We start from the raw sequence: 14,464 nt of genomic DNA, 5'->3' as shown, positions 1-14,464 counted from the left end.
CCGCTGCAGGTCCCACTGCTTTACTATAGTAGCCTTTTTCCCAGTACATATTTACCTGCAGAAGAAGAGGAGCCTGTTTCTCCATGTTGGCTGTCTTGCTGACCCAGGCTTCCAAAGGCTTTTCTGTCCCTGATCCCTGGGATGACACAGGGAACCTGGCTGCCAAGGCTGGCCGGGGGGCCGCCTGCTGCTCCTGTTGTACTACCTGGAGCTTTCTTAGTAGCTCCTGAGTAGGGAGCACAGTGGGACTGCTCTCCTGGCTGCCAGACACTGATACTGCTTGTGCTGGGAGTGCACCCTGCTCCTTCTTGAGAGCCTGATGCCCTGGTGTGGGAGGTGGAAGGGGGCCACTGAAATACACCAGCTGTGACTGGGCCACACTCTGGCCTGGAGCTACCATATGGCCTGGAGTGGCCATAGCCGGACTGGCGGGTGCACAGGAGTTATACTTATGCACTGCCCCAGGGGCACCTTGGAGATGCTCTAATAGCTTGTGGCTTCTGCAAGTGCTCTGTGTACAGTGTGCAGCCCTACCATTCCAGGGGGACCCCAGCTGGACAGGACCGGGAACAATTCCCGCTGCAGGACTGGGGCTGCCACTTTCCCAGGGCCACTGTTCAGGGTGCTGAGGCAGGGAGTGCAGCCCCGTGCTCCCAACCATGAGTTTCTGAATGGCTGGGCAGAGTTGCTTCTCTACTGGAAGTGAGAGCTTTCTGGGCTCCTCACAGGACAGGGAGCATGCAGCTCCGTGATGAACTGGAAGCTTCTCTTGCTGCTGCTGGTGGTGTTGATGGTGATGGTGGTGGGCAAAGGTCTGGGAGGGTTTCACAGTTTCCTGACAAGGAGCTTTGTCTTGTTTCCCAAATAGCGCTGTCAAAGATAAATGTTGAGGCTCAGGGTCCAAGGTCTGGGGAAAAAAAAAAGATATCCCCAAATAGGTTCACATAGTTTAGTTCTGGGAGGGGGAAGCTGTGAAGCACAACTCAGCTAACTGATGGCTTCTTCTATTTACAAAGGATCAGTGGCAGAGGTGAAATTTATTACCTTGGGAAGCCTGAGACCTTTGAAATGTCTCACATCTTCCCAGCATCCTCCCCTCCCTGCCCCCCAGGACTGCTGCTATACCACAGTATCAGGTCTGCTAATAAAACATGCATGTGATCCTTGAGGAGTCTGCAGCTCATATATCCCTCACAGGTATAAAATTATACTCTACAGTAGAAGACTGCACGCCTTCATGGTAACCCATCTCAACAGCCAGGGTCCATCTAGGGATGCTGAGAACAAGACGTGCTGAAAATAGAAGAATGTAGGAGCGCAGGTTCTTGGCTGCCTTCCACAGAACTATAGAAAGCCAAGGTTAGAAAAGAAATGGGTATTTTAATCTGATGATGTGCAAGGACCAGGTACACACACTGCCATGGCCTGCCACACCGCCCCTGCTCTCTTGTCCCTGAGCCCTTCCTCTTTCTGCACACTCTGCTTGAAACACAAGTCCTGTTGGTTTCCCTACTAAAATGAAATAAAACATTCTCACGGAAAGGAAGAAAAAGCTAAAATAAGCTAGAAAATACTTCCTTATTTTTTTTAAGAATTCAAAACATGATTTGCATTATAGTTTTTGGCTTATTTAATCCAATTCCTTGAAAAATACCTCTTTACTTAGGAATAACTTTGATGAAAGAATAGACATATTTCCTTGACAATCAATAATGGGCCCTGCTAATCAGCGAATTTTGTCTGCTGTACTGTTCTGAATAGCACACAGCACACATACCACCACAGGCCTGTGGGGCTTAGACTACTCCCTGGCCCAGCGCTAACCCAGAACAGGTATTCCAAGCTGCATGCAGTGCCTGGCATTGCTCCTGGTACAGAGCAAATGTAACAGCTCAAAACTGTTACATTGTATTGTGCTGCCATGATGGCTCCTCTCCCAGTGGCCTGGGAAGTCACCCATCCTAGTAAGAACAGAGACTCAGTGGCTTATGATTCTGTGCCTGCTGACACTTGTCATGAGCCATGAGCACAGCTGTGGTAAGTGTGACAGTACCCAGGAGGAGTGTCAGTGCTACCCAGTACGGATGAACAGTGCAGCAAGACCCTGCCTTTGTCCACTGACCTTCCGTGTCCTTCAGCACTGGCAGGCCCTTTCCTGCAGTGCATAGGCAAAGCTCTTTGAGAGCCCCAGAGAGGCCACAGATAAAGGCAGAGGGTTTCCTGGTCTGTAGTCACTCCAGGTTTCATGCTTAGACTGTGAGATCTGGAGCTGGAAGCCTCAGTGAGAGATCGTGTGACGTTTGTCTTTCTGGGTCTGGCCCACCTTAGTCAGTTCTACCTTTTCTAGTTCTCCCCATTTACCTACAGCCTTCATGATTTCATTTTTCTTTACAGCTGAATTGTACTCCACAGTGTATATGCACCATATTTTCATTATTTACTCGTCATTTAGGATGTTTTCACTCCCATGGTGAATACACTGGCATGACATGAACAGAAGGCAGGCTGGCATGGGAGGGGCAATCCCATGAGGCCTCACTCCTGGACAGACAACTACAGCAAATAAGGAGATCCGAGAGCAGGAGAGCAGTCTTCCCCAGGGAAGAGCATACCAACTGGCTATCTGACACCAATGGCCACCCTGACAACGTGTACATACGGGTAACACTGTGTACATATGCCTAACAGATAGCTTGGACTAAACAAGTTGTAGTTATATATTTAAGAATGTATAATATTTAGGAGTTAAAGAAATAGAGGCCATGAATGAGAAAGTAAGGAATGCTTATGAGAGAAGGGTTGGAGGGAGAAAAGGAGGAGAATTATGTGATTATACTTGAATTTCAAAAAAAAATTTTTTTTTTTTTAAAAGAAAACAGAACAAAAATCAGAGAATTCCTACCTTGCTGGGGGTGGGTTCTTGCAGCCTCTGGCTGCTGCTGGGTCTCACGGGGACAGGTTTGATAAGTTTAGGGTTGTCACAGATGGCAGAAGAACTGGTCATCTGTTTTGGCTCAGAACAGGTTTTACACTAGAATGGAAAAATGCAAATACTTGATTTTTGATGTTAATAAAAGAAGCATTAGCACCCCCCACCCCAGCTTACCAAATTGGCAAATGGCTATTTTAAAATAAGTTTTCATGCATGAAGGACAATCTCTCCTACCTTTCTGATAGGAACTATATTTGAGTAGAAGCCAACTACACATTTGCTTTTGTGTGTAATTCAGTGCCCTGAAATACCACCACCAAGATCAGGTAGCCCAAGGACCCACATGCTATTGGATACTTGCAAGGCTACGTGCTTACTTAAGATGACATAGTTAATGAACAACCAGGCTAGTAAGTTTCAATGGTAAGCAATCACATAAATAACACACCTAGAGTGGAGTACGGGGAACTGCTAAAAATATTTAACCCAAGCACCTAAATCTTTTTGGTCCAGAAACAAAATGTAAAGCTGTCTCAAACTACTGATTTAAAAATTGTTAACACCATCTTTATTTAATAGATGACTTCTTGCATAAACAGGATGATTTAAATCAAGTGTTCTGTGCCACTCACTACAAATTAGAACTTCATAGAGACGAGACAAGCCTCATCATTTCAAATACTGATTCATTATCACCTGTTAATCTAACCAACCGTGCACCTGCTAACAATAGGATCCATAACAAAAGCACCTAGCAATAATGCCAGGGTTCATTTTGTTAAAACATACGACACAACAGGGCCATGCACACTTCAGACTCTCTGGAGCATTTGCTTCAGCTGCCTAGCCAAGGCCTCAGGTCTGAAAGCACTGTCACCACGTCTGAGAAAGCATGAGAGAGAGGCACCATCTCACACCTCGGGACCCACAGTTCCCAAAGGGTTTCCAGCTCTTGGGCACATCCTCTCATTGTAGGAAACAGGCCTGAGGTTGGCTGCCCCTTTGTGCCCTTGTCTATTAGATCCCCTACACAAAAGTCTAAACTCCAGTTCCCGAGAGTTCTGTTAACTCTTTGGCATTAGGCATTAGTACTTAAGAGAGTATAGAATTGAAGTTAAATCATAAAACATTATCTCTGCATTCTTCTCGTGAGTGACCGTGATGGGTGGTGTCACTGCATGGATCAACTGCTGTCTTCCTAAGAGCAGTATAGACAAGATAAGGCCAGAACAGTAAGATGGGGCGTATAAAATGCTGGCCAGAGGCATTGCTAGCCCCTCCTGCTGCTTACAAGGAGGTGGATGTTAATTCTACAAAATGACTTTAAGCAAAGAAAACAGACTTTCTCCCCTTTCCTATGCACTGAGACAGCTTCACCCCTTGTATACATTGCTCCTTCTTTTTCCCCTTTTCTTTTTTCAAGCAGTGTCACTACATAGCCTTGTCTGGACTCAAAATGACAGCCCCAATCATCAGGGAAATGCTAATCAAAGTTACAATGGGACCTCACATGACTCCAGGTGGAATGTGCACTCTCAAAAAGGCAAAAGAGGCCTAGGGAGATGGCTCACAGGGTAAGAGTTGTTGCTCTTCCTGAGGACCCAGCTTCGGTTCCCAGCTCTCCCAACCCCAGTTCCAGGAGATCTGATGCCTCCCTCTTCTGACTTCTGTGGGCACTGGGCACGCATGTTGTGCACATACATAAAAATAATTTTAAAAAAGGCAAGAGATAACAAAGTGTTGGCACAGCTGTAGAGTAAAAGGAATCCTGGCACAGTACAGTTGGTAATCTGTGTAGAAAGTTCCTTTCAAAGCTCCACAAAAACATAAAAATATAACTACCAGAAGACCTACCAATCCCACTTCTGGGCACATAACTACAGGGTATGAAACCATTATGTCCAAGAGACACCTGTACTTCCATGTTTACTGAAGCATCATAGATAACAGCCAAGACATGGGTCAATTAAATGTGTCTATGGATCGATTGATAAATAAAATCACACATATTCACATGTATGAAATATTTAATTTTCAAAAAAGAAAAAAGTAATTCTGCCATTTGTGATCACATGTGGATAAAACTGGAGGATAAGGTACTGAGTTAATCCTGAGCAGAAAGACATAGACCATGTGACATCACTTCTAGGTGGACTCTAGAAAGCAGAACTTCAAGGGCAGAGGGCATGGTGGCTGTCAGAGGCTTGGGTGCAGGCTCTTGTGGGACCTTCATAAGACACCAGACAGGACAGGAAATTCAAAGGCTCCACGCACAGCACAGTGGTGACAGATAATGAAAGGTGCAGAGAGCAGACTTTAAGTGCTCGCACCACAAACATGCTAAGCCTGTAAGGTAAGTACTGTTCAGTCACTTGATTTAGCCACTCCACAATGTATATGTATCATAATCTCATGTTGTATGTCTTCATTTATACAAATTTTACTTTTAATTGAGGTTTAAAACATAATTTAAAAATAAAACTGAACTCCCCACCGAATTCCAGAGTCAGAAAGGATCTCAGAAGTCTTTGTTTAATTCTTATCAAGAGACATGGGATTCTTTTACAACATCTCCACTATGTCTCTTTAAACATGTCCAAAAATGGAGATGCACTTCACAAGAATTCTGAGGAAAAAAAAATCCTGTGATTTTTTTATTACTGTTTCCATTTCCCACTTTTTCAGAGCAGACCTATTGTGCCAATGGTCTGCACACTGTCTGTGTGCATCTAACATGCCTACGTGGCACATGAGAGGTAACAGCACAGACAGCACAGGGCTTATGCTAACTGGAGAGCCTTACACCCAGCTGGGAAGGTTGGGCGTGGCTCCTGGGATGGGAAGGTAGGAGATGGACCTTAAAAGGCTCACCTTGTGTGGATGGCTGCAGAAGGGAAAGAACGGCAGGAAGGTGCATTCAGGAAGCAATGGTAGTTTCAATGCTTAGAGAATACTCCAAAGAGCATGTTATGGAAACTCTGAAGACCCCAAGAGTTCACTACCAAGCAGAATGTAGAGGGAGTGTTATCAGGTGACACCTATGAAATGACTAGTGGGACAAAGGGGCACCAGCCACCTGAGTCTAATTCCTGGGATCATCAATGACCTTAGCTTGTTGCCAGAACCCACAACCCACAGGACAGAGGGACCTGACTTCTGAAAGCTGTCCTCTGACCTTCACATGGGAACTGTGGCTTGCTTCTGACTGTGTGTCAGAGGCAGGTTTGGTGTTTGAGTACTTTCAAAACAAGACAGCAATAGTTTATTTTTGGTAGAAATGGTCCATGCTGTCTCTCTCATCATCACCATGGTTATCATAGATTATTAAACATAATTCCACACCCAGCACTCTGTCCACACTGCTGCTGGGTTCTAGCGGTGCTCTTGTAAGCTGGCTGCAGTACCCACTACATAGGATTCCATTGATTCAGCAACCAGGAACTTCTTCAGAGTGCCGACACCTCAGGAGGAAATAACCCAGGACCACAGAGATGCTTACTGCTACTGGGTGTCAATCATTTCTGAGCCTTGTCAGGGAGTCAGGAATCTAGTTTTTATTTAACAAAACATGAACTAATTTTGCAAACTCCACTTAATACTTGGGATGCAACTTTAACTTAGTTTGATTTTCTTCTCTAATGCCAAGGTTTGGTTCCAGGCACACTAATGTAATATTTTCATTTATTATATCTGTAACAACTGAAAAATTATAAAGCTAATATTCCTACTAATGACAAGACCACTGAATTAAGTTCCTAATTTGTTGATCTTTTCATCTTTACAGTATAATCTACTGACTGTTCAAACAATGTGACTTGAAGGGATGATTTTTCTAATTGTTTCAAATGTAATATTCAGGTACATTTTCTTATTTCTTACCCAGTTTCCCAATCTAAGAGTAATTTTTCTTAATTTTATTTTGTTCATTTTTCTAGAGAGTGTTAATCTTTTATATTTCAATTTTAGGGATCTTAACCCATTCCTAGTTTTAGGTGTGACTACTTCTTATTTGTTATAAAATTTAATTTTGTGTTTTTTAATTTTGCAAAATGTTAATTTTTTTATATAGTTAAAATTAATTGGTTTTTGAGTTTTAAGACACAGCTAGGAAGTTTTCTCTTTTCCTAGACTGCAAAGAGATCCAAGTACATTTTCTTCTGGAACCTGAATTTTCTAACATATTTGACATTTATCCTGGGATTTAGTTTGAGGTACAGTTTGAATTCTGTACTTTTCCAAATGAGTACCAGTTGACTCGACACTCTTTAATTAAGAATCTATCTGTATAACTGAGCTGAAACAGTTCTTTATTATACCATAAACCTGATCTATAAATTCTGGCTTCACCTATACTGTTGGTCCATCTGGCTACTATGTATGAACACCAACAATGCACAGTACCCTACGTGTTCATAACTAACCTTTAGCATCAAGTAAAGCCTGTTTAACGGCCCCTACTCCACCTTCTGTAACAGTGCTGTGTTTACAGCCCCAAGCCCGCTACTCTTTCTTGTCTATTTTCCCTTATAACCAGCTTGTCTGCTCCACAAACAGAAGAAAACAGCTGTATTTATTTAAAATCACCTCAAATGAGAACTGACACCTTTACATTCAATCATTCACATTTATATATATACACACCTTAGCTAACATATATATGTTAGAACAGGGCATATACTTCTGTTTGTTCAAGTCTACGTTTATGCCTTTTGTTTTGATTTACACTTTTAAAATTACCTTTTATTTATTCCTTGGGAGGGCATACCACAGCACATGTGTGGAGCTCAGAAGAGGACACCTTGTGGAAGTTGGTTCTCTCCTTCCACCATGTGGATCCCAAGGACCAAACTCAGGTCATGAAGCTTGGTGGCAGGTGTCCTTACCTACCAAGCCGTGTTGCTGGGGCTCATGCTTTGTGTTATGAAATGTTTCACTATGTAGTCCAGGCTAATCTGAAATTCGCCATCCTCCGGTTTCAGTTTTCCAAATGCTGGGATTACAGGCCCACCCCACCAATGAAGACATGCATATGGCTTACACATTGCCACTGTAAATCTAGTAGGCCCTCTAACAGAATACAATTTGGATGAAGGCTATTGATTTCTTAGGCTCCCTCTAATTTACTTAAAAGGCAAACCTCTATATCCTGCTATGTTGATCTCACTTGCTGTCCTTCTCAGTGGCAGTCTTTGTCACCGTGGTATCATCAGGAGACTCACCTTGGTGTACTCATCCTTGGCCTTGGTGAGCATCTGCAGGATATCTACTTCTTGGCCCTCTCCTGAACTCAGGGTCACTGTGGAGGATCCAGCTCCAGTTCCATGACAGGCTTTCAACTGTTCGCACTGAGTGAGGCTAGAAAGACGGGAAGCTCGATTCAGGAAACTAAAGTCAAAAGCAATGCTATTCATTACTCTGGCTCTCTCTCGAGGGTTTCACCCATCTAGAACCATCTTAGAAGGACTGCTTAAGCATTTGAAACAGAAAATGAGAGGAGAGGTCCCGGAGTCAACAGGCTACATATGCAAATCCAGGGTAGGAGTCAGGAAGCTATGACCTGCGGACTCTAGCCTGCCCCTGTTTATAAAGAGAATAACTAACAGGGGCCTGCTCACCACCGCTGGGCCTGCTCACTGCTGGACACATCAGTCTCGGCTGCTTTTACACTACAGTCACAGAGCTTCTGCTGCTGACTGTGGAGGAAGCCTTCTACAGAATATTCAACAGGGATGATCAGCACAGCAGAGATTCCTTTCCCTCTGAAATGCTGTGAGGTCAAGCAAGGTAGACTGTAGCACCTCAGACCTTGCAGTTCTCTGGCAATTTGGAAATACCATAAAGGTCCGTCCCATCCTAACTCTGACCCATGGTGCTAAATGCTACAGGGAAACATAAAAAAAAAAAAAAAAAAAAAAAAAAAAAAAAAAAAAAAAAAAGCCTTTTCTCTGTGTGCTTTGATTTTCAGCTCAAATTCTTATGTTAACTACAAAGTTAATGGTAAAGTAAGACCTATGAAGTTACCAACAGATTTTATTCTAACTAGAGAAGGCATCTGAATCCACACAAATCAACTGCTCCTTGCTACCAATGATCAGTTTCCTGCCCGAGATGTGAGGCGATCAGTGCAGAACGCCACCAGGTTGACCATGACCTCTTGGCTGAGTTACAGGGTATTTTTTTTTAATCCATATGAAATCCTGCTATTATTGTCCCTTGCACAATTTACAACAACATGAAATGTTTAAGGAACTAGTTGTTATGGTGGTAAATACCAGTTTGAACACACTTAATCACCATCTGGGACTTGAGCTGGCCGCCTAAAATTAGCTCTCACAAGCAGGAGTTTTAGGAGTCAATTTTATTTATAAAAATGTGTTCCCTGGTTTTCATTTCCCTGTGGGGGTCACTTTTTCATTTCATTGCCCCGAGATTTAGAAACGAATACTGCTTCTCTGCAGGCGGAGCATCACGTCCAAGCTATCCTAGACAGAGACCCAGCTTCATTAGGGAACTCACTTAATTCTGATGACCTTGGCTGTTTGCATAGCCAGCAGCAAAACTGAGCAGCCAGGACCATAACCGGTCAGAGCTCACCAGTGAGTCTCACCTGAGCCTCCTTTTGATGCAATTAGGGAAGCCAAAGTCAGCACCTCAGAACAGCATGCAAGAAAGAGACTAATAAGGGGGCGGAGTAGTGTGTGTGTGTGTGTGTGTGTGTGTGTGTGTGTGTGTGTGTGAGAGAGAGAGAGAGAGAGAGAGAGAGAGAGAGAGGGGGGGGGAGAGGGAGAAGGTTGTGAGAGATGGGAACTGAAGAGGATTCTGAGCACTTGGTGTTTGCGGGATCTGGGAATTCTGAGTGACAAGCGCAGTTTAAAAGAAAAGCTGTTTGTTGTCTTGCTTGTTCCTCGACTGTTTGCATCTATTGTATTGCTAGACCCTCAACCTAGAACTGAGCTTAATACAGGCATATAATCAAAATGGTATAAAAGCATAAAGGAAGAGGGGGTATAGGATAGGAGGTTCTAGGGAGGGGAAACAGAGAAAGGGGATGACATCTGTATTGTAAATAAATAAAATATCCCCCCCCCAAAAAGACCTAAAAAAAAAAAAAAAAAAAAAAAAAAAAGAAAAGAAAAGAAAAGAAAAGAAAAGCTGTTAAAAGGCAGGAAGAAAGGAAGTGAAGGGTATCAAAGGCTCTGGGCAGCCTTTCAGGATGACGCTGCATGTTCATTTTACTGATGGACACATAACTTTCCAGAGAAAATACTACTTATTTACAAATGAAGAAAATACCAAAGAAAATCACCACATGGACCAGCACGTGGAGAGAACAATAAGCCACCTATGCTGAGGGCCGACCTGCAGAAAGCATGGCAAACCATTTCTTACTCTCTTCATACGCTAAGCAGTGTCCGGGGCTGGAGGGCCGTGGTGGATGACAGCTGAGGACCACTTCCTGCTAGTGCTGATTCTCACATTTAGAAATACAAGCCACAGTGCCAGCTCCTAGGACATGCTCAGCCTTTTAATACTTACTTTTTCATTAGTTTTGCAATTCTCTGGCACTCTTCCTTATCATAAAACCAAATTCCATAAATGGACACTGGGGAAAAACACATCAAACAAGCTGTAAGCAACCTTAAAGCCACACAATGGAAAAAAATTCCCTTTTCGTCTTAAAGGAAAGTATATATTAATCAGTCATAGAATGAATTCATTCAATTAATTATTAAATAGATGAAAGTAGTCATTGGAGTCAAAGCCAGGGCTACATGAGACCCTGTGCCAAAGGGAAAAGCATACGCTACCAGAGGTGCCGCTGAGTGGCCTGCACACTGAAGCCTGCTTCCCTGCCTCCACCCAACAGGCAGTTGATGAACGCTTCTTAAACAAGCGGCTAAATACTGAAAAAAAAACGAGATCAAGATTCTAAACTTCTTGGCTTTGAGACTTCATTGTTTCTATATTCCATTTGCACATTTCATAAACACATTTCATCTTTATTTTTAAATATTCAGAAACCTGATGCTCATATTATGCCTAGAAACCTCCTTCCCTCTCATTCTCCAAGGAATATGTTAACTGAAAAATGGGCTATGAGTTATTAGGATAAGAAACTAGAAAAATATAATTTTAATAATAAATTTCATTTTAAAATGTCTGTACAGAAAATTTACAAATGTTGGGAGGTTAGGTATGATGATGGTGTAACCATTTAGCAAGGAACAGAAACAATGTAATTGTGGTTGATTTTAATCATTTTTCAAATAAGCTGCCTATTACATTTAGTATGTAACTGGCTCTATCAGCTCTGTAGCGCAGGTTAAAACAGTTGCAGGATACATCTGTAAATATCTAGTAAATATCATATAAACAACACATGAATTGTATGAGCATGAAACAGAACTTCATTGGAAACAACAGTAATATTACGACAGAGCAATAAAAATAAGCCAAAATATTTGAAAGGAAAACACAGAATCAGCCCTTCACAGCAGGGAGCTGTTGTGCAGGAAGACAGCTCAGACTCCTCACTGTAGCTCTTTCTCCTCAGAGTCTCATCAATGCCCAGGGAAGGACCCATGGAAATAAGCACAGGACATGTCTTTTTAATGCTATTTTAATGCTATTTTAAGCAGGTATCAAAAAGAAACTTTATGACTCCAAATCACCAACTTGCTAAAAGTCATTATTGAGATTTTAAACTTCATTTTGTACTGATCAAGTGCATGCAGAATCTTTTTTTTTTTTTTTTTTAATGCTGTTAGCCCCTGAGTCATCTCTCCCACCCCTGTATGCAGGACCATTGCCTCAGACACCTACACATGAAGAGGGCAAAGGGAGATGATGCCCAAGCTTTCTCAATCTGGTTATTCTCTCAGACAGAAACACAAACATCCGTCCTAATGACTCTGACAGACCTAAGGAAAATGAGAACGTCAGTGTCCTCAAACTAGTGTGCTGTGAGCTCCTGCGCATCAAAACAGAGCCTCTGCATCAAGACTAAGACTAAACATGTTTGTGGTAACTCAGATTTAAGGCTCTTTCCCACTTGCTTCCCTACAGACCTCTGGCCTCTGCTCTTGTAAGGTCAGGCTAGATCACCAGCACTTAGCCCTGTGAGGAATCTAAGTGGATCTGACTTTTTTTTTTTTTTTGTCTTAGTCACAATAGGTGCTTTGGACCATTCGACCACAGTGAAAACTTTCCTTTGGAGGCTAAGTTTTCCAAAATGGCAGGTCAGGAGCCCACAGTGCAACCAGACACTAAAGCCCGGTGACAAAGAAAGTGGCAATGGGTGTCTTACCAGAAAGCCATACTAACAAGCATTCTGGGTGTCATTCTTCTTTCTGCGTGACACCTGACATAAGGAACTAGAGTTCTGTGAGGGCGGAATGCCAAGCAGCTGTTGGCACGAACAAACGACTTTTGACATCTTCATCACCATGAGATGCTGACACACAGGTTTAGGGCAAAAACACAACAGAAACCTCTCAAGTGTTAAAGCAGAATGAAGGAACACTGGGTTTGTCACTGTTATTTAGAACCTCATGAAGATTTATCTATGAGGCAACATGGTTTTTAACATTCACATGGGATCATCTGAAACAGCTTTTTATCTAGTTAATATTTAGCTTGAACATAAGGCTTAAATAGGCAGGGTGAGGGGAAGATAAAACACACTTTTACCAGCATTCCTGGCTACTAAAAGGAGCACCAAGATAGAGAGGCCTGGGCCTGCGCTGTCTCTCCTTAAAATAGTTTTGCAGCTCAGCAGCACCGTGAATCCATGGAAGTGCACATTCCAGCTCAAGTTCTCCGTGTCGTGGGCCCAGGCCCCCACCTCCACTAGGCCTATCACCCTTCCACACAAGAGGCTGTGCCAGACAGCCTGTGCTGATATACAAAGACCAGAACTCATCATGCCTTCAGGAGGTGACGAGCTGACAGGCTGACACAAGCCATTTGCTTCACATTTCTATCCAAGGGCTTCACTGGGGAAGGAAGGGCTTGTCTCTGCATAGGTCTGAGCACAGCGGCCAAGTCAGAACGATGCAGCAGAGAAGGACCAAGAAAAGAGGAGTGCTTTCAGAATTCTAAATCTGAAAGCAAAAGCTCGAATTCACAGCTGAGCGATAGGGCCATATGAGATTTTATGGCCTTCAAATGTGGCCACAGAAATCGTTTCTGAGTTCTTAAAAAGTACAAGGCAAAATCACAAGCGGGATACTTGTTCAGTTGTGAAATCAGCTGTTGGTAACCAACTGGAAGTCACAATGATTCGGGCCTTCGTTCAGCCATCAACACCCCCATACCAGCCGCTCTCCAGTCAGACGTCTGAGGAGACAGAGAGGAAGTTCAAGGGCAAGGTGGTACACGAAGCTCAACTCAACTGTTTCTACATTTCTCCTGGAGGTAAGAAACTGGAAGTGCAGCAGAGAAAAAGACAAGTGAGTTGAGAGCTACCCTAGAGTAGGTGCCTAGAGGGTCCCCCAACACATGTTCCTGCGTGTTTACGGAAGCCCTTGTGTGTAACTGAAACTTCCCATTGCATGGTTGTAAAGTTCTGCCTGGCACTGCCCTTTCCGTGATGCCATGTTTAGACGGTTCTCCAGAGCAAATAGCCTCTCTGTGGTGATATATCTGTCTTCCATTGTTCTTTCAATTCGTTAAGGCAGAAGGAGGGGAGCAGTATTTCCATATTCTCTTCCCCACCTAGGGTTTGTGAGCATACACGGACACGTGTGAGCCAGCCGACTGCTAGAGAATGGCAGCAGTCTTCTTCAGTTTCTTCTGTGGGAAGCTTGGCAGCCAATCAGAGGCAGGACCAAATGTCACTTAAATGCACATTTTCACTTGGGCCCTCTGACTTCCAGTGGTAAAGAACAGCAGTTCATTTGGGATGGACGATCACAGGGCACTTTCCCCAATCCTGTTTGTGCTCCTAACAAATGTTTCTATTTATTATGACCTTAGAGACACTTACCATTTGTTCTCTATTTTATGCCAAGTACTTTTCAACTTGAAACTATTTAATAAGGATTTGGGCTGAAATTGTAAAAGAAAGCATAACATATCCATAGAGTTAGCAAGTGGTATGTAAATGTGTTAAGAGATGAAGGGAGAACTTGACATGGGAGCTCTGGCTTGATTATGCTTTCTCTCCTGGAGGCACCCTGCTCTTCCCTCCATCCTCCCGTCTGTCCATCTGTCCATCCTTCCTTCCCTACCTCCATTCTTTCTTTCTTCCTCTCTTCACTTACTGCTGTCTAAGGGCCATCAGCTTGCCTTCGGAAGCCCTCTTTCTCTTGTCACTGGGAACTTGGCCGTGTCATTAGCTCTGCAACTTGGGTGGGTATTTGGGGATGACTCAAAAAAAAAAAAAAATTAAATCTCTTCAGACTCCTATGTTCTGGTCTTTCTCAAATGAGTGAGATAATGATCTCAAACCCAGCTGTATAATTGCTGTAAACATCTGTCTGGTGGACTTTGCTCACATACAGTATTTTTTTATTTCCTGTCCCGTTTACT

At 43.2% G+C, this 14,464-nt stretch overlaps 2 protein-coding genes across 15 annotated transcripts in view; one reads left to right on the top strand and one right to left on the bottom strand.

Annotated features, from left to right (window-relative positions):
- Positions 1–14,464, bottom strand: part of Dcp1b (decapping mRNA 1B) — a 38,628-nt gene that overhangs the window by 4,815 nt on the left and 19,349 nt on the right. For 5 of the 9 annotated variants that reach the window (XM_076940419.1, XM_034511750.2, XM_034511752.2 and 2 more), the window contains 4 exons: positions 10,469–10,535; positions 8,152–8,287; positions 2,903–3,031; positions 56–907 (listed from right to left, as the gene is read on the bottom strand). In XM_076940419.1, the coding sequence (XP_076796534.1) occupies positions 56–907; positions 2,903–3,031; positions 8,152–8,287; positions 10,469–10,535 (1,184 nt within the window). Of the gene's footprint in view, positions 1–55; positions 908–2,902; positions 3,032–8,151; positions 8,288–10,468; positions 10,536–10,740; positions 10,837–14,464 lie in introns of all 9 variants that reach the window. The other 4 variants (XM_076940418.1, XM_076940421.1, XM_076940422.1 and 1 more) reach the window with 1 other exon arrangement.
- Positions 13,210–14,464, top strand: part of Cacna1c (calcium voltage-gated channel subunit alpha1 C) — a 610,552-nt gene continuing 609,297 nt past the window's right edge. For all 6 annotated transcript variants that reach the window (XM_076940415.1, XM_076940412.1, XM_076940413.1 and 3 more), the window contains exon 1: positions 13,210–13,348. In XM_076940415.1, coding sequence (XP_076796530.1) covers positions 13,210–13,348 — 139 coding nt within the window. The remainder of the gene's footprint in view (positions 13,349–14,464) is intronic.

This window comes from Arvicanthis niloticus, chromosome 9 (genome assembly GCF_011762505.2).
Source record: "Arvicanthis niloticus isolate mArvNil1 chromosome 9, mArvNil1.pat.X, whole genome shotgun sequence".
Classification (NCBI taxonomy): Eukaryota; Metazoa; Chordata; class Mammalia; order Rodentia; family Muridae; genus Arvicanthis; species Arvicanthis niloticus.
This window is presented reverse-complemented; position numbering and strand designations above follow the sequence as displayed.